This window comes from Carcharhinus amblyrhynchos, chromosome 18, assembly GCF_965287045.1.
Source record: "Carcharhinus amblyrhynchos chromosome 18, sCarAmb.v2.hapA, whole genome shotgun sequence".
Lineage (NCBI taxonomy): Eukaryota > Metazoa > Chordata > Chondrichthyes > Carcharhiniformes > Carcharhinidae > Carcharhinus > Carcharhinus amblyrhynchos.
In genome coordinates, this window is record NC_137341.1 from 33205964 (window position 1) to 33224976 (window position 19013).

A 19013-nucleotide genomic window follows, 5' to 3' on the forward strand; every position below is an offset into this window, starting at 1 on the left:
TCATTTGGGATCTTGCTGTGTCCAATCTGACTGCCAAGTTTGCCTGTGTTATAACAATTTTTATTGATATCATGCCTTTAATGTAGAAAAACGTTTGCAGTGTAGGCATAAGGAAAAAAATACGTTGGTACTTCAAAAAAAAGTAATTTATCGTCATAAGGTGCATTGGAAAGCTCTGATAATGGATTAAAATGTTATTTAATGCAAACTCTTCATTAATACTAAATTACCCGATGGGAAGTTTATTAAAATGATTACAATTTCACACTCCTCAGGCTTTTAGTAGCTGAACTGACCATCCAGTGAAGCTCTGAACCACACAGGATAAGGCATATTAGACTGGTCCCAGAAGTTATGTTCAGTCTTCTACAACTGGATTCTGTCTCCATGGACTGAGGACAGAGAACATCAACCAGGATTCCTGTCCTGTTCAAGCTGCAGAAAGGTATCTTGAGTTCTGGAGGTCAAGGAAGGGCAGGGTCAGATTCAGCTGTGCTGTCCCTGTAGCTGAGTCACTTGCCATCTAGGCTCACACATGAGCCTAGTGGACAATTTAATGTTACACCAGAGAGTCACTGCCTTGTGTAAGATGTATTGTTAGGTTACTGCGATTGCAAAGCACTGGGTTGTAACCTGACCAGTTAAATCCTGGCTGATTGTATATGAGTTGGAGATAATCTGATGATTTAACAGCGCAGTTATAGTCAATTCCTCAGAGGGATCAGGAAACACTGATTATATAGAATGCCTTGAAGAGATCTGTGCTGTCAGCTCCTTGCTGTCATCTGTCTTGAATCCTTACAGTGCAGATGGAGGCCATTCAATCCATCAAGTCTGCACCAGCTCTCTGACAGAGTATCTCACCCAGGTGCATGCCCGTAACCCCACACATTTACCATGTCCAATCCACCTAACCTGCACATTTTTAGATTATGGGGGGAATGATAGGGAGTGGGATAGCTTGATCTTGGTTTCGGACATAGTTCTGCACAACATCAGGCTGAAAGGCCTGTACAGTGCTGTACTGTTCTATGTCCTATGAAACTGGAGGAAACCCACGGGGAGACAGTGCAAACTCCATACAGACAGAGTATCAGGCACTGAACTCAGAGAGCATCAAACCATTACACAAAGGACTCTTCCAGCCAGCACAGAAAGGAGATTCCCATCAGAAGAATTTGGGCTGGATTGGAACCTAAATCCCAGGGCTGCGTGAGCAGAGTCTAATTCACTGCACCATCTGTCCATAATCCTATTAGCACTCACATCCCACACCGCAGTGACAGGAGATAGAGAGAACAGGAACATCTCTTACCTTCTTGATGTTGGCGGTGTATTGTTTCATTGCAATCTTTTCCACTGTGCTTTCAAATCCAAAGAAAGACTTGATGTCCAGTGATGCAGACTGTTCAAAACAGGTCCAGTCCTCATTGTCAGGGTGAACCTGGCCAGGGAAATCGGCACAGGTGTGTTTAAAAGTGGCATTCACACAAATTCTCCACTCAGCACCACCACCAGCTACCCATCGACACAAATACCACAGACTCCAGTCATGCAGCAAACGCAAGGAAATAGAAAATGTAGATAGTGTCCAGACAGCATGCAGACACACCTTAGCCATGATGTAGATAGAACACAGATAACACCAATAAATAGGAGGCAAAAGCAGAAAATCAAGACAGAAAGTATGACTAGCATACAGAATCCAACAACCTATATTTGTATAGCACCTTTAATGTAATAAAACATTCCTTGACAGGAGCAGCATAAAACAAAATCTATCATGCCCACAAAAGGAGCCATTAGGACAGGTGTTTAAAGGGAAAACAATGGGAGGAGAGAGTAGTGGAGGTGCGCAGAGATTTAGATTAAAATTTCATTTTGAAATACAGAGCAATAAAGCACAACTTTTAACTACCAGGCTCCACAACTCACACTGTAACTGCAGATCTCATTGACAAAGACCCTATTGGAAAACGTCTCATTGTGAGCCTCGATCAGTAGTGTGCGCTCCTTCCGGTTCATTGTGTTCTTCTGGATGAAGGAGACATATTCCACTCCTGCGATCTGCAATGGGCAAAGAGGGTATGTCACAGATGGCAAGAGGATCCAGATCAGAGCTGTCGCTTCTGTCCTCTTCTGTCACCAGAAAGAGAAACAACTGGCAGAAAGGGTCAGAATGAATCCAATTCTTGTCAAACCGAGAACAATGCAACCCTAGTCCAATACTGAGAATGCAGCCCAGCATACATTAGATTACTCCCAGCCAGCCTTGCTCAGCATTAATCAGAGATTCACAGAATAATGCAGCATGGCCATTCAGCCCATCATGCCCATGTCAGTTCTATCCAATTAGTTCCATTCTGTTGCAAATGTATTTTTGTCAAAGATTCAATTCCATTTTGAAAGTTTCTATTGACTGCTTCCGTCATTCTTTCAGGCAGTGCATTGCAAATCTTAACAAATCACTGCATAAAAATAAAGGTCTGATACTCTCAATCTACAGAAAGAAACCCCACAACACCAGCTTAAATTCCAACAAGTTAATTTGTAACAAATGCCGCAAGCTTTCGGAACAGGCTGTCCCTTCGTCAGCTGGCTGGGAGAACCACAGTTTTACCCAGTCCAACGCCGGCATCTCCACATCACTTTCAATCTACTCCAGTTTTAGCATTCCCAGGTCCAATATTCCCAGGATCAGCCTATGTCTGATATTCCCATCTTTGCCCAGCAGAGGTTTGATTACTCCCAGGCCAGGTCAGGCAGCCTCAATCCTGAAGCTCGTGATCAGGTGCATTGTGCTGTCTGTAAAGGGCTTTTCTATAAGATCAGAACTTACTTGTTACACAAATAACTGGCAACACAAACTCACCTTCTTCAGCAGTCGTGGTGCATCCACATTCAGCTTGCAGATCCTCTCCACAATGTGCAGTGATCCATCTTCACTCTTGTACTCACTGAGTTTCTCACTACCCAGAAAAACTGGGATCAAGGGGCATGTCGGGAATCTCTTCTCATAAGCCTGGAATAAAAAGATAATTTCTTCAGAGAGGGAAGAAATAAACATCACTTCTTAGAATCCCTACAGGATGCAGAAGGACACCATTTGGCCCATTAAGTCTGCACTGACTCTCTGACAGAGCATCTCACCCATAACCCCATACATGTACAATGGCCAGTCCACCTAACCTGCTCATCTTTGGATGTGAGAGGAAACTGGAGCACCCAGAGGAAACCCACGCAGACATGGGGCGAATGTGCAAACTCCACACAGTCACCCAAGGCCGAAATTGAACCCAGGTGCCTGGCACTGTGAAGCAGCAGTGCTAAGCACTGTGCCACCATGCCTCCCTTAACACTCAGATTTCCACCAAAGTAAAGTTTATTTATTAGTCACAAGTAGGCTTACATTAACACTGCAATGAAGTTACTGTGAAAATCCTCAAGTCGCCACACTCTGGCACCTGTTCAGGTACACTGAGGGGGAGTTTAGCATGGCCAATGTACCTAATCAGCATGTCTTATGGACTGTGGGAGGAAATCGGAGCACCAGGAGGAAACCCATGCAGACACAGGGAGAATATGCAGGTTCCACACAGACAGTGAGCCAAGGAATCGAACCTGGGTCCCTGGCACTGTGAAGCAGCAGTGCTAACTACTGTGCCACTGTCCCACCCCAGAGCACATACTGCTGATAATTAAATCAATGCTCAAGTCACTCGTTAGCCGATGGAAAGACCAAATCCCACAATTCCGCCTTTTCACAGTCTTCTACATCACATCAGTCATTTGGCTGCTTTTGCCAATTCCTCCCCCAAAGACTGTGCTTCTCTCTGGGCTACAGCTTGACAGTGAGCAGTGACCCTCATTGAGCTGACCATTCTTCTTGTGTAAGGCTTTGTACCAGCACTGATATTTTTCTGATATTTCCGATGGGAATTCTTTTAACTAAGGAACGTTGTGGATGAGGAATAGGGGCAATGTTGGTTAATGCAAGTTGACCTCTGGTAGATTGTGCCCACCTTCCCAATATTTATAGGTAGAGATGCATTTAATTGGAAACAAATTTAGGGACAGCTACAGATTAACACAGTTGCGTCACCTGGAGTGAGGTCATCTGTGTCTAATACACACATTAGGGATCCAAGGAATCAACTGTCAGTAATGGTCAGTATCTTAAGACACTGTCAGTAATGGTCAGTACCATACTGCATTGTCAGTAATGGTCAGTATCTTAATGCACTGTCAGTAATGGTCAGTATCGTAATGCACTGTCAGTAATAGTCAGTATTGTACTGCAGTGTCAGTAATGGTCACTATCATAATGGACTGCCAGTATTATACTGCACTGTCAGTAATGGTCAGTATTCTAGTGCACTGTCAGTAGTGGTCAATATCGTAATGCATTGTCAGTAATGGTCAGTATCTTAGTGCACTGTCAGTAATGGTCAGTATCATAATGCACTGTCAGTAATAGTCAGTATTGTACTGCAGTGTTAGTAATGGTCACTATCATAATGGACCGCCAGTATTCTAGTGCACTGTCAGTAGTGGTCAGTATCGTAATGCATTGTCAGTAATTGTCAGTATCGTAATGCAGTCAGTAATGATCAGCATTGTACTGCAGAGTCAGTAATGGTCAGTGTTGTACTGCAGTGTCAGTAATGGTCACTATCATAATGGACTGTCGGTAATGGTCAACATTGTAATCCACTGTCAGTAACGGTCAGTATTCTAGTGCACTGTCAGTAATGGCAGTATTATACTGCACTGTCAGTAATGGTCGGTATTGTAATGCACTGTCAGTAACGGTCAGTATTCTAGTGCACTGTCAGTAATGGTCAGTCATGGCCAGTATCTTAAGGCACTGTCAGTAATGGTCAGTATTGTAATGCACTGTCAATAATGGTCAGTATTCTAGTGCACTGTCAATAATGGTCAGTATTCTAGTGCACCGTCAGTAATGGGCAATATTCCAGGGCACTGTTAGTATTGGTCAGTACTCTAATGCACTGTCAGTAATGATCAGTATCTGAACACACTGTCAGCAATGGTCAGTATCTTAATGCACTGTCAGTAATGGTCAGTATCGTAATGCAATGTCAGTACTGGTCAGTATCGTAATGCAATGTCAGTACTGGTCAGTATCGCAATGCACTGTCAGTAATGGTCAGTATTCTAGTGCACTGTCAATAATGGTCAATATCGTAATGCACTGTCAGTAATGGTCAGTATCTTAATGCACTGTCAGTTATGGTCAGTATTCCAGTGCACTGTTAGTAATAATCAGTATTGTAATGCACTATCAATAATGGTCAGTATCTTAATGCACTGTCAGTAAAGGTCAGTATTCTCGTACACTGTCAGTAATGGTCAGTATCTTAATGCACTGTCAGTAAAGGTCAGTATTCTCGTACACTGTCAGTAATGGTCAGTATCTTAATGCACTGTCAGTAACAGTCAGTATTCCAGTGCACTGTTAGTAATTGTTAGTAATGATCAGTATCATAATGCACTGTCAGTAATGGTCAGTATCTTAATACACTATCAGTAATGGTTAGTATCGTAATGCAGTGTCAGTACTGGTCAGTGTCTTAATGCACTGTCAGTAATGGCCAGTATCTTAATGCACTGTCAGTAATGGTCAGTGTCTTAATGCACTGTTAGGAATGGTCAGCATTGTAATGCACTGTCAGTAATGGTCAGTATTGTAATGCACTATCAGTAATGGTCAGTATCCTAAAGCACTGTTAGTAATGATCAGTATTATAAGCACTGTCAGTACTGATCAATATTGTAATGCACTGTCAGTAATGGTCAGTGTCTTAATGTACTGTCAGTAATGGTCAGTATTCTAATGCACTGTCAGTAATGGTCAGTATTGTAATGCACTGCCAGTAATGGTCAGTACCTTAATGCACTGTCAGTAATGGCCAGTATCTTAATACACTGTCAGTAATGATCAGTATTGTAACGCACTGTCAGTAATGGTCAGTATCCTAATGCAGTCAGTAATGGTCAGTACCTTAATGCACTGTCGGTAATGGTCAGTACCTTAATGCACTGTCGGTAATGGTCAGTATCTTAATGCACTGTCAGTAATGGTCAGTATTGTAATGCACTGTCAGTAATGGTCAGTACCTTAATGCACTGTCAGTAATGGTCAGTATCTTAATTCACTGTCAGTAATGATCAGTATCCTAATGCACTGTCAGTAATGGTCAGTATCCTAATGCAGTCAGTAATGGTCAGTACCTTAACGCACTTGGTAATGGTCAGTATCTTAATGCACTGTCAGTAATGGTCAGTATCTTAATACACTGTCAGGAATGGTCAGCATTATAATGCAATGTCAGTAATGGTCAGTATCCTAATGCAGTCAGTAATGGTCAGTGCCCCAGGGGTCGGTGCTGGGGCCTCAGCTATTCACCATTTATATAGATGATCTGGAGGAGGGAACCGAGTGTATGATGTTGAAATTTGCTGATGACACCAAGATTGGTGGAACGGCAAATTGTGCGGAGGGTGTGGAGAGTCTGCAGAAGGATCTAGATAGGCTGGGCGAATGGGCCAGGAACTGGCAAATGGAATTTCATGTTGGCAAATGTGAGGTTGTCCACTTTGGTAGGAATAATGGTAGGAAGGACTATTACTTACGGGGCGAAAAACTGCAGCATGCAACGGTGCAGAGGGACCTCGGGGTCCTTGTGCATGAGTCGCAAAAACCCAGCCTGCAGGTGCAGCAGGTGGTCAGGAAGGCGAATGGGATGCTGGCCTTCATAGCGAGGGGGATTGAATATAAAAGTAGGGAGGTCTTGCTGCAGCTGTATAGGGCACTGGTGAGGCCGCAGCTGGAGTACTGTGTGCAGTTTTGGTCACCGCACTTACGCAAGGATATTTTGGCCTTGGAGGGAGTGCAGAGGAGGTTTACTAGGCTGATTCCGGAGTTGAGGGGGTTGAACTATGAGAAGAGGCTGAATAAACTAGGCTTGTACTCGTTAGAGTTTAGAAGAATGAGGGGAGATCTCATTGAGACGTATAAGATGTTGAATGGGATGGATAGGATAGAGGTGGAGAGGCTCTTCCCGCTCAGAAAGGACAGTAGGACTAGAGGGCACAGCCTCAGGATAAAGGGGGGGTGGTTTAGAACGGAGTTGAGGAGGAACTTCTTCACTCAAAGGGTGGTGAATCTCTGGAATTCTCTGCCCATTGAAGTGGTGGAGGCTGCCTCGCTCAATATTTTTAAGACGCGGGTTGATAGGTTTTTGATAGGCAAGGGGATTAAGGGTTATGGGGAGAGGGCGGGAATGTGGAACTGAGCCACGACAGATCAACCATGATCTTACTGAATGGCAGGGCAGGCTCGAGGGGCTAGATGGCCTACTCCTGCTCCTATTTCTTATGTTCTTATGTTCAGTAATTTAAGCAGTCAGTAATGGTCAGTATCATAATGCAGACAGTAATGATCAGTATTATTATGCACTGTCAGTAATGGTCAGTAGCGTAATGCAGTCAGTAATGATCAGTATCGTATTGCAGTCAGCAATGGTCAGGATTGTAATGCAGGTAGTAATGGTCAGTATCCTAATGCAATCTGTAATGGTCAATATTATAATGCACTGTCAGTAATGGTCAGTATCGTAATGCAGTCAGTAATGGTCAGTATCGTAATGCAGTCGGTAATGATTAGTATTATAATGCATAGCAACTCCCATTCAACTATCACTAACCGAACTTGATTAGCTCCCAGTTAAACAATGCTTTGATTGAAAAATTCTCATCTTTATTTTTAAACCCAGCTATGCTCTAATCTTTATCTATCTCCTCCAGCCTCAGGTATCTGCGCTTTTTTAATTTTGGCCTCTTGCACATCACTGATGTAAATTGCTTCACTAATGTCAGTTGTGCCTTCAGCTGCCTGAGGCTTAAGCCCTGAATTTCCCTCACTAAACTCCTCTGCCTTGCTTTTGCCCTTCAAAGATTCTTCTTAAAAGTCACCTCTTTGACCAAGCTTTTGGTCATCTGTGCTAACATCTCTTTTTGTGACTTGGTGTCCAACTTTATTTGATAATGTTTTTGTGAAGCACATTTTACCATCTGAAATATGCTGCTTATAAGTACAAGTTGTTGTTACACCCCATGCCTTTTTCTAGACAGGCTGTCCTACAGGGAGGATACTCTGAAGAAGCAAACAGAGCCATCTTCCCAACTCCCCTCTCACTGGATAGCATTTTCAATCATATAGAAAGGGATGACATACTGGGCACTAAGGAAATGGCAGAGAAACTAAACAAATACCTTGTGTTTGTCTTCATGGAGGAGGAAGCAAAATCCTCCTGGAAATACTTAAGAACCAAGGAAAAATAGAAATGTAGAGTATTTATTAAATGGTGAGAGATTGGGAAGTGTTGATGTCCAAAGGGAGCTGGGTGCCTTTGTTCACAAGTCACTGAAAGCTAACATGCAGATTCAAAAAAGCAATTAGAAAGGTAAGTTGTATGTTGGCTTTTACTGTGAGAGGATTTGAGTACAGGAGTAAAAAAGGTATTGCTGCAGTTGAGCCTTGATGAGACTGCATCTAGAGCACTGTGTACAGTTTTGGTTTTCTTAGCTAGATTAGAATATACTTGCCATAGAGGGAATGCAATGAAGCTTCACCAGACTGATTCTTGGGATGGTAAGTTTGACCTATGAAGAGTGATTGTGGGAGCTCAGCTGGTATTTTCTAGAGTTTAGAAGAATAAGAACTGACCTCACTGAAACATGCAAAATTGTTTGCATGGGGAGAAAGCGGGAAAGTGGAACTGATCCACTTCAGATCAGCCATGATCTTATTGAATGGTGGGGCAGGCTCGAAGGGCTAGATGGCCTACTCCTGCTCCTATTTCTTATGTTCTTGTGTTCTTAAAAGGCTTGACAGGGGTAGATGCAGGAAGGCTACTTCTTCTGGCTGGTAGGTTTAGACAGTAAGAAATCTCACAAACCAGGTTAAAGTCCAACAGGTTTATTTGGTAGTAAACGCCACTAGCTTTCAGAACACTGTTCTTCGTCAGGTGACGAAGGAACAGCATTCCAAAAGCTAGTGGCGTTTACTACCAAATAAACCTGTTGGACTTTAACCTGATGTTGTGAGACTTCTTACTGTGTTTACCCCAGTCCAATGCCGCCATCTCCACATCATGGTAGGTTTAGAACCTGGGGATGCAGTCTCAGAATAAGAGATGGGCCATTTAGACCCACAATGAGGAGGAATTTCTTAACTTAGAGGGCAGTCAATCTTTGAAATTCTCTGTACCTGAAGGCTGTGGAGGCTCAGTCATTGTGTAGGTTCAAGACAAAAATTGATAGGTTTCTAGTTATTAAAGTTATCAAGAGATATGGGATAGTGCAAGAAGATCAGCCATGGTGTAGTTGAATGTTGAGCAGGTTCAAGAGGCCAAATGGCCAAATCTATTTCCTATGTTCTTACGTTCCATCCCTTTGCCACACACCATGTTTCCTTCTCTCATATCTATTGAGGCAGCTCACTCAGTGCTATCAGTGACTATTGTTAACCCAAGATCTTTGCAAAGGAAAAGGCCTTTGTCATCGCTACCAACATTTTTACCCCCATTTTCTGCCACTTACTTTTAAATGAACACATCATGTTTAAAGTTTATTTATTATGTCACAAGTAGGTTTACATTAACATTGCAATGAAGGTACTGTAAAAATCCCCTAGTTGCCACTAGGTGAAATAAATAAAAATTGGATTGCGAAAAAAAAGGTAAAAATCTCCAACAACAATTAAAAGCTGAAGGAATGAGACATCACACTTTTAAAGGTTATCTTTCAGTGAGAGAGATTGTTTGGCTGCAATTAAAGATTAACACTGTTTAGGTACACTGAGGGAGTATATAGCATGGCCAATGCTCCTAACCAGCATGTTCTTTGGACTGTGGGAGGAAACTGGAGCACCTGGAGGAAACCCATGCAGACACGAGAAAAACATGTAGACTCTGCACAAATAATGATCCAAGCCAGGAATTGAACCCAGGTTCCTGGCGTTGTGAGGTAACAGTGCTAACCACTATTTCACCATGTTGCCCATGCTGTGTCACTGTGTTTAACCAATCTTTATGTTAGTAGTATTTTGGCCTCCACTAGCCAGCACTGACTGACTGGCAAATGCAATTTAGGTCACAAATAGGCTTGTATTATGTATTTGACTACCGACAATCAGGGAAAGGAAGTAGTTATTGGGGGCAGCACATCAACAGTCAGGTACCATGGGATTAACCTTTGATCAGATAATTGATGCAGTCTGTGTGTGTGAATCCAATTCTGTGAGCAGATGATTGTATCTTTATTTGACTGAGTGACCATGCAGTTTCCTCACTGGACAAATAATTTGCAGTTAAATGGTGGTACAGTGGTTAGCATTGCTGCCTCATAGTACAAGCGACCTGAGTTTGATTCCTGGCTTGGGTCACTATCTGTGCAGAGTCTGCACATTCTGTCCTTGTCTGTGTGGGTTTCCTCCAGGTGCTCCAGTTTCTTCCCACATTCTGAAAGACATGCTGGTCAAGTGCATTGCCACAGTAAATTCTTTCTCTGTGTACCCAAACAGGTGTTGGAGTGTGGTAACTAGGCAATTAGCTTCATTGCAGTGTTAATGTAAGCCTACTTGTGACACTAATAAATTAACATTAAAAAAAACTTAATTTGGAATAATGACAATGTATTTCATTTTACAAACATGGTGCTTTTTAAATAAACCAAACAACTCTTTTTATTAGAAATTGCCAATGTGTGGGCATTGTGCCAGTGCTAACCACTGTGCCACCATTCCACCACTTCATCGATTTATCCTAACGTATCTACATGTGACACAAAAACACACACACACACATGGAGACTTCTGTCACATGTAGATTCATGCTGTCAGGATAATCTATGAGGTATGTTGGCAGGAAGCCTATTCATTGACAGCTTCTAAAAAAAGGAGTGTTTGCTTTATTTAACCAGGACTATGAGAGACAGAAATACGCAAACACATATTGTGGGGATGGGAGAGGGGGAATGAGAGAAACAGACACGGCCAGTCCTGATTATTACTGAGTGAGAGAAAGCAAATGAAAGGGAGTGATGGATGGCTGTCCATATGTGTGAAAGCGACCTAGGGAAACACAGACAACTATTTAATAATTGCCCTTTCTATAGCAGCACTAATATCAGTTTGTAACCTTTCAGCAAACCTATAGACAAATGCAAGTTCTCCAGGGCTCAGAAAATGTTACTGTACAAATGAGAGGAAAGGGATGAAATAGAACCTCCTCAGTTTCACCTAACCAGTTTGAAGAGCATGGACAGAGTTGGTAGATTCCTTCTGTGATATTCCTGTCCTCTCTCCACTCTTACATAAGATATCTTCGACAACAGGGGCCCTGTGTGAGGAGCAGCAGGCACATCTGTTTTGTAGGATGGACAGAAGGAGCATGTGACCACACTCACAATAGGTTACTGTGTGACGTTTGTATAACTCTGAGACACAGAGTGGCACTGCTGGCTCTGATTGTTCATTCGGAATAGGTTCCTTGAAAGGTTCCTTGATGGAGTTGACTCTGACATCGTTCAATGGACTTCCGGAACATTCCTGTGCCTTGCTAAAGAGGGCATTTCTTCATGTGTCATTTACACAGTTAGGATTGGGAGAGTATTCAGCCCTGGAGACATCATTGTTGAAACTTGATTCATCCTCAAACAATTTCTATTCAGTTTCCAACAGGACTGACTGCAGTTTTGTATCAGTGTGACTCAGTACCACGCTTGGCAGCCCAATCCACATACTGGAGGCATCGAGGAGGGTCCAATTACTGATCTCACATGCTCCATGCTGCAGGACTGGTTCTGGTTCAAGTTCAAGATTCCTCAATTCTGACACTCAGGGCAGGATCAGAATGTACTGTGTGAAAGGTCATCTTCGCAATCAATATATTCTGAAGATTATTAACCCTCCACACCATTTTTCTCCCATTCTTAAAATATTTCACTTACAAGTTATTCTGATCACAATATTAAAGGTGCTACAAGAAGGGATTTCTGAGTGACAATGTGAGGGAATAGGAGAGATGGTGAGAATGGGAAGAGCAGAAGGAAAAAAACTGCCTTCCTTGACACAAGGGGAAGTGGTAGCATAATTACTAGTGGTAGCATAATTACTGAATTACTAGTCTAGTGATAACAGTATCACTAGACTAGTAATTCAGAGACCCAGGGTAATGTTCTGGGGACTGGAGTTAAGATCCCGCTATGGGAGATGAAATTTAAATTCAACAAAAACAAGTCTAATAATGACCGCAAAACCATTGTCATAAAAACCTACCTGGTTCACTAATGTCTTTTGGGAAGGAAATCTGCCATTCTTACCTGGTCTGGCCCACATGTGACTCCAGACATGCAATAACACTTAAATGGCCCAGCAAGTCATTCAGTTCAAGAGCAATTAGGGATGGACTGTAAATGCTACTCCAGTGATGCCCACATCCCATGAATGAGTTAAAAAAAAAGTTGGGAGCATTTTCAATGAAAAGAAACATTTACAATTATGTGGCACCTTTCACAACCTCAGGATGTCCAGAGCTCTTTGATTAAGTACTTTCGAAGTGTATTAACTGTTCCAGTGTTCTAATGTAAATGTTACAGTCAGTTGGTGCAGAGCAAGATCCCACAAACAGCAGTGTGATAATGCCTACGTAATTTGTTTCCATGATGTGGATTGAGGGATAAACAATGGTTCCAAGGTACCAGGGATACCGACCTTGCTGTTCTTTCAAATAATGTCATATGATATTTTAAAACTATCTGAGAGAACAGACATGCCCTCAGTTTAATATCTCATTGGAGAAATTGTACATCTGACAATTTAACTCCCTCAGTTCTGCTTTGAAATGTTGAGTCAGGTTTTTGTGGTTGAGTCACTTGAACCTACAACTCAGACAAATAAGCAAGGCTGTGACCCACTGAGCTACAGCTGACACACCAAGTGCTAGTATATTGTACAGTAAATAAACAGTGAAAGACACTTGACCCCACCATCTTCAGCTCCTTCATCAATGATCTTCCTACCAACTTAGGGTTGGAAGTAAGGATATTCACTGATGTTTGCACAATGTTCAGCACCATTCACAATTCCTCTGATACTGTAGCAGTCCGTTTCCATGCATTGCTATATATGGAAACATTCTGCTTGGGTTAATGAATGGAAAGTAACATTTGCACTGCAGCAATGACCATTTCCAACAAGAGAGAATCTAACCACTGCCTCTTGACATTTGATGGCATTACCATCAATTCGTCCCTCATTATCAATATCTTCAGGGTTACCATTGACTGGAAACTGAACTCGACCAGCCATATAAAGTCTGTTGCATCAAGAACAGGTCAGAAGCTGCAAATTCTGCAGCAGTTAACTCTCCAAAGCTTGTCCACCAGCTAAAGCATATGTCAGGATTGTGATGGAATACCTACATTAGATTGGGTGAATGCAGCTCCAACAACATTCAAGGAGCTCGACACCTTACAGGACAAAGCAACCCACTTGATCAGCATGCCATCCACCATCTTAAATATGAACTTCCTGCAACACTGATGCACAGTGGCAGCAGTGTTTACCATCTACAATGTGCACTGCAGCCATACACAAGGGCTCCTTTGCTTGCACATTCCAAATCCGTGACCTGTAGCACCCAGAGGGTTAAAGGCAACAGATGCATTGGAGCACCGTCATCCGCAAGTTCTCCTTCAAGCCACATATCATCCTGGCTTGGAGCCAAATCACTATTGTTTCACTGTCACTGGGTCAAAATCCTGGAATGCCCTCACTAACAGCACTGCGGGTGTACGTACATCACATGGACTGCAGTGGTTCAAGGAGATGGCTCATTGCCACCTTCTGGGGACAATTAGGGATTTCAAGAGTAACAAATGTTGGCCTAACTAATGACGTCCATATTCCACAAAAGAATAAATTTTTAAAAACACCAATAGTGATGTTTTGGAGACAATCAATTTCTGGAGTGAGAAAGGATCAAAGATATCATGAGAAGGTGAGCTTGATCAATTCAAAAAGTGGTTGTTGGATGCAAAAGCCTTTATCTATCTTCTCAACTTCACCTGGTTAACAGGATGTGTAAATTCTGCAGTGTGTATGTCAGGGCATCCATTATAATTAAACATCATTAACTCACCGCCATCACCATTTCAAAAGTGTACTTGTAGACCCGTACTGGAGATTGGTATTTCTGCACCATTTTCTCTCTGCAATTTTAAACAAAATGGAATGAGTAAAATCCATCAATGCTTGCATGGACTAATATTCTTTCACATCATTTCATTGATTTCAAAACAATTGTTTCTATTTCTACCCAAACCTAAAGTAACTGAAGCCGACTCCAGCAGGCAGAGAGAACCACACAGAACCCTGGGTAGACCACACCTTGATGCAATTAGCCCTGTGGACACCGAGACACAAGGGACTATTCAAGCCACTGAGGTTTTGCAGACAGACAGGGCTAATCAGCAACTTAGAGAGCGCACACAAAAAAGCTCAACTTCACTGGCCTTGGGCTCTGTGAATAGGAAATATCTTAATAATTTTTATTCAACCAGTTGCTTGGCAGCAAATAACTGCAATCTTCTCACATCCTACATTTCATGTCAACTTTGTGAAATATAGTAAGTTTTATAGAGGCAACTGGGATGAATTTCCAATGAAATAACTGGTCAGAGTCTCAGCTGCTGAACTCTGAAACGTATACTATCCATTAGCCATCACATTTTGTTTCCAATTACATTCTTTGCTCTTTTTACAGACCTCGAAGTAACTAGAGGACCCCTGGGAAAGGTCCTGTTGTGAGCAAGACCTTTCTTTGAGCTAGATCTTCCCCGGCAAGGCCCTCACTTGGTTTCCTCTGGGCAGGACTCTTGCCTGGGCAGAACCCTCACCTGGGCAGGACCCTCCTCTGGGGCAGAACCCTCACCTGGGCAGGCCTTCTCCTAGGCAGGACCCTCTCCTGGACAGGCCTTCTCCTAGGCAGGACCCTCTCCTGGACAGGATCCTATGGCATGATTCTCACCTAGGCAGGACATTCCCCTGAGCAGGACCCTCACTTGGGCAGAACCCTCTCCTGGGCAGAACCTTCTTCTGGACAGAACCCTCCCATGGCATTATCTCCACCTGGGCAGGACCTTTCCCTGAGCAGGATCCTCGCCTGGGCAGGGGCCTCCTTTCAGCAGGACCTTCCCCTGGGCAGACTTTCCCCTAAGCAGACATTCTCCTGACAGCAAGCTCAGGAAGGATACAAACAGAATATTGAGCATTGCTGAGTCCAGACTCAGCGACCGAGTTCAGCTGACATTCCTTACCAGAGTCAGCGGGCAGCTACATGGTGGGCAGCTAAATATCGTTTAGTGTCATTTCTTGCATTTGATTCCTTTAGCTCGAGTTGCGCAAGGTCTCACCTGAACAGATGGGGAAGTTCTACCAAGTCCCCGGTTGGCGTTTATCGGTCTTTAGGAATGATTGGAGAATGTGCAGCAGCATTTCCAGTTCTGATGGAAGGTCATTGAGCTGAAAGGTGAACTCTGCTCCTCTCTCCACAGAAGCTGGTTGGCCCGCTGAGTATTTGCAGCATTCTCTGTCGATGTATTACCAGCTCCATCTCTACTGCCTTCAGTTAAGACTCCCTATGTGCTAAGTCATCCCAGTTTCACAACACCTCCCATTGCAAAAGTCCGGAATGATTCCCCAGTCCTCCAAATCGTAACGTCCCTCCTAAGATCTTCAAGGATTTCAGAGGAAGCTGCGATGGGAGGCAAGCAGGGTTTACCCAAGCGTCTGCTTAACTCAGGAACCTAACACATATCCGGGCTAAATAACACAGGGCGAGTTTTGACATGAACTGAGTGCTTGGCTCCTCCCTCAGCCAAGCTGCCGAGAAGCAGCGCTGGCACTGAGTGCAAAGATGGGATAGGAAGCCTCTGTGAAGCTGCATTCCTGGTGTAGTGACAGAATGCGAGAAGCGCCTTGCGAGGTTTAAAGATAGATAGATGTTTCATTGCCATGACCTGAGCACTCCCAAAGTTTGCTGCTAAACTTTCCAGTCGCGGCTTTGCGAACCGGCAGCGAAATGTTGGCAACATTTTCGGGACAGCGCCTGTCTCCCGAGCATTGCTGTGGCTACATCGCACCACGCAAGTCAGGACGAATTATAATACTTGTTCACCCGCCGTGAATTCGCCTCCAAAACTGTTTACCTGCCCCATTAGCTCCTGGAAAACACACGGTGGGAAAGCAGTCAGTTTTGAAAAGGATTCGGACAGGTTCAGGGCTGGATGGAGCAGTTCGGGTGCCCCGCTGGGAGGGCAATCCGAGCGAAGAGTGATGTCATTTAGAGTGTGCCTGCTACTGCTGCCTCTGATTCATTGTTCATCCTAGCTGTGGACTGCGGCTTTAACAATACTGCAAACATCAGCTCCAAAACATTATGGCACTTTGCTTGCCCAGGACACGGTTGGTGTTCTTTGGCAGGGGATCAGGGTGCGTTGCTGTTCAGATTAACTGGAGTTCAGCAGTCGAGAGAAAAAAAACACACAGACTCATCTACCCAGCCATTCCATCACCATGGAAACATGACTCCACTCCATCCATCTCCCAACATGTTTGCCGAACAGTTTTCTTTTTGTCTTCAATTATTGAGAGTGTCAGAGGCTCCCGGGAGAAGACTGGTGCCTCCTCGCCATCTGTTCCTTGTGCACACCCCATCCTCCAGGACGTTGAACGTGTGTTTCATCCGACATGAAGACAACTAATAAAGTTGCTCAAAGCAAACTAGACTCTGTTTTCTATGGTTAACCCCCTTCTCCTTTACACTTACTTGTCTTTTAATAAAAGTGCAGTCTTCCTCTAGGAAAACAGTTTTTTAATGCAAAAATGCGCTTTATTCATAGAATATCTGAAAGAAACATTACAAAGCATTTCAGATGGTCGTAACAAGTAAGTGAAATGATATTGGCATTCTCTACACAGATCAAGCTGCATTCTGAGGTGCTTCAGCAGAGGGCTGAGAACATTACAAACTTTCCAATACAGAGAGTACACACAGGATATCATCAGCCGCTCCCCCCCCCCCCCTCCCTCCCCATCCCCCGTATCTTGCCTGGATTTACATTCCTGCTTTGGAAGCCTCGATGCTGAGTCGGTCAATTCAGAAACAAAGCCAGATTCATTCTCTCCTCAGCCAACACCCGCATAGCTCAGCGCATTCCTTAGATAGCGATCAGCAGCGGGGCACCCGAACTGCTCCATCCAGCCCTAAACCACGGCAACTGGGAGCAAGGAATCCACCACGATGACTGAAGTGAGTCCACTCAGCACAAACCAGGAAATCAAAGCCGGGTCCCTCCCTCGTCACTCACCAAACTCACCTGTTAAACTAGAGGAGCCATCAGAGAGTTGCCGAGATTCCTCACAGCGCTGGTTTCAAAACTTCAAACACCTGCAGACACCTCCAGTGGGATTGGGAAGAGTTAGATAGAACAACATGACTTACTCGACCAGAAATCCAACAAGTCTCATCATCCTTATAAGTTCTGCAACTTTATACATCTAAATATCAAGAACATATAACCTCGCTCTCTCCAAGAAAGCTGTGAACTTTGACAACTTAATAGATCTCATCTCCCAAACAGGTTTACATGGTGCTCAAATGGGACTGATACAGTGTTAATCACACGCTCTCAGTTCCAGTACTCACGTGGTTAAATGGTTCCAATATTTGCAGGGTTAATCTCGGCCCCAGTAGTTCTCAGATGACAGGCCTGTCTCAGTCTGAACACACTGAAGGAGATCCTGCAGCCGCTGTGTCTGCCCTGAACCGCGGGGAACCACAAGTGGATACGAATCCTCTGCACACATTCTCTGCCCGGAATGGGTCCCTGTTGTCTGGTGAAGCTGTGACATGAACCTAATCCGCCTTTACCTCAAGAAGTTTCTTCTGTGCAACGATTTAGCAAGCAAGGCGCCTGGGTGACTTGCTCCTGCCGTCCCCCAGTGATGCAATACCATACCAGTCAGTGTGTGTTGCCTTTCCTCTCTCCACAGGGTTCTAATCAGGATGGATTATTGGCTCATTTCCATCTCAGTCATTACATCACTGGACTCCGCAATTAGGAGCATCTCAGTTTCAAAGCGAGTTCTGGTGATATCCTATATACTGATCAAAGCAAAACGCTAAATACTTGGAAAGCCGAGCAGCAACCTAGCTGAGCCCTGTGTCCTGCTCTACATAGATGGAGCCCGGCTTTCCTCCACACTTACAGAATGATTAATTAACCCAGTGTTTAAGTCACAAGATATGTTTTAAACCAGAAACCAAAGCTTTTTTTTCAATAAAAGCCCGTCTTGTTACCCCATTATCTGAATTCTGGGATTTTGCTTTCGGCCAGAAGAAAGCTTACATTCCTATGGCAGCTCCCCACAATTTGGGAAAGGTTAGTTAGGGAGAGGATGAATGATTGACTCAGAATGAGCATCTCACCCTGCAACTGCCACTACAAGACATGGTTTGCAAGGAATTCAGAGACATTCCCATTCTCATAAATATTTCAGCTAGTTACTTTAAAAAAGATTATTTTACTATTTATTGTCAATTTTTGTATAGCTGCACTTGAAATCCCAGATGGGTACAAAATCACACAAACCCTGTGCTCAATAAATAGTCTTATAGCGGACAGGCTACTGCTGCACTTGGTACTCACCAAGCCACTGGTTCCATGAACTCGGGTCACTTTACCCCAAATGCTACCAGTCTTGGTTGAGAACGGACAAGAGCTACATTTATCTGGTGCCTTTGATGAACACCAGACATTTGAATTACAGTTTTCAAGGCAGAAAATTTGGCCGGCAATTCGCTCCCTGAATTACTCTTCAGAAGAAGAGCGAGGAAGTTCTCCCCGATGCCTTGGCCAATGTT

At 43.6% G+C, this 19013-nt stretch overlaps 1 protein-coding gene across 5 annotated transcripts in view; it reads right to left on the reverse strand.

The window, feature by feature from the left end:
* The window catches only part of LOC145354679 (SEC14-like protein 1), a 36852-nt gene extending 18969 nt beyond the window's left edge, over positions 1-17883 (reverse strand). For 2 of the 5 annotated variants that reach the window (XM_080206118.1, XM_080206113.1), the window contains exons 1-5: positions 15502-15904; positions 14229-14298; positions 2873-3022; positions 1936-2067; positions 1316-1444 (exon numbers count right to left, since the gene is read on the reverse strand). In XM_080206118.1, coding sequence (XP_080062244.1) covers positions 1316-1444; positions 1936-2067; positions 2873-3022; positions 14229-14291 — 474 coding nt within the window. In that variant the 5' untranslated portion in view covers positions 14292-14298; positions 15502-15904. Of the gene's footprint in view, positions 1-1315; positions 1445-1935; positions 2068-2872; positions 3023-14228; positions 14299-15501; positions 15905-17208; positions 17230-17466; positions 17680-17795 lie in introns of those variants that run through there. The other 3 variants (XM_080206114.1, XM_080206115.1, XM_080206116.1) reach the window with 3 other exon arrangements.
* Positions 17884-19013: the final 1130 nt, after the last annotated feature.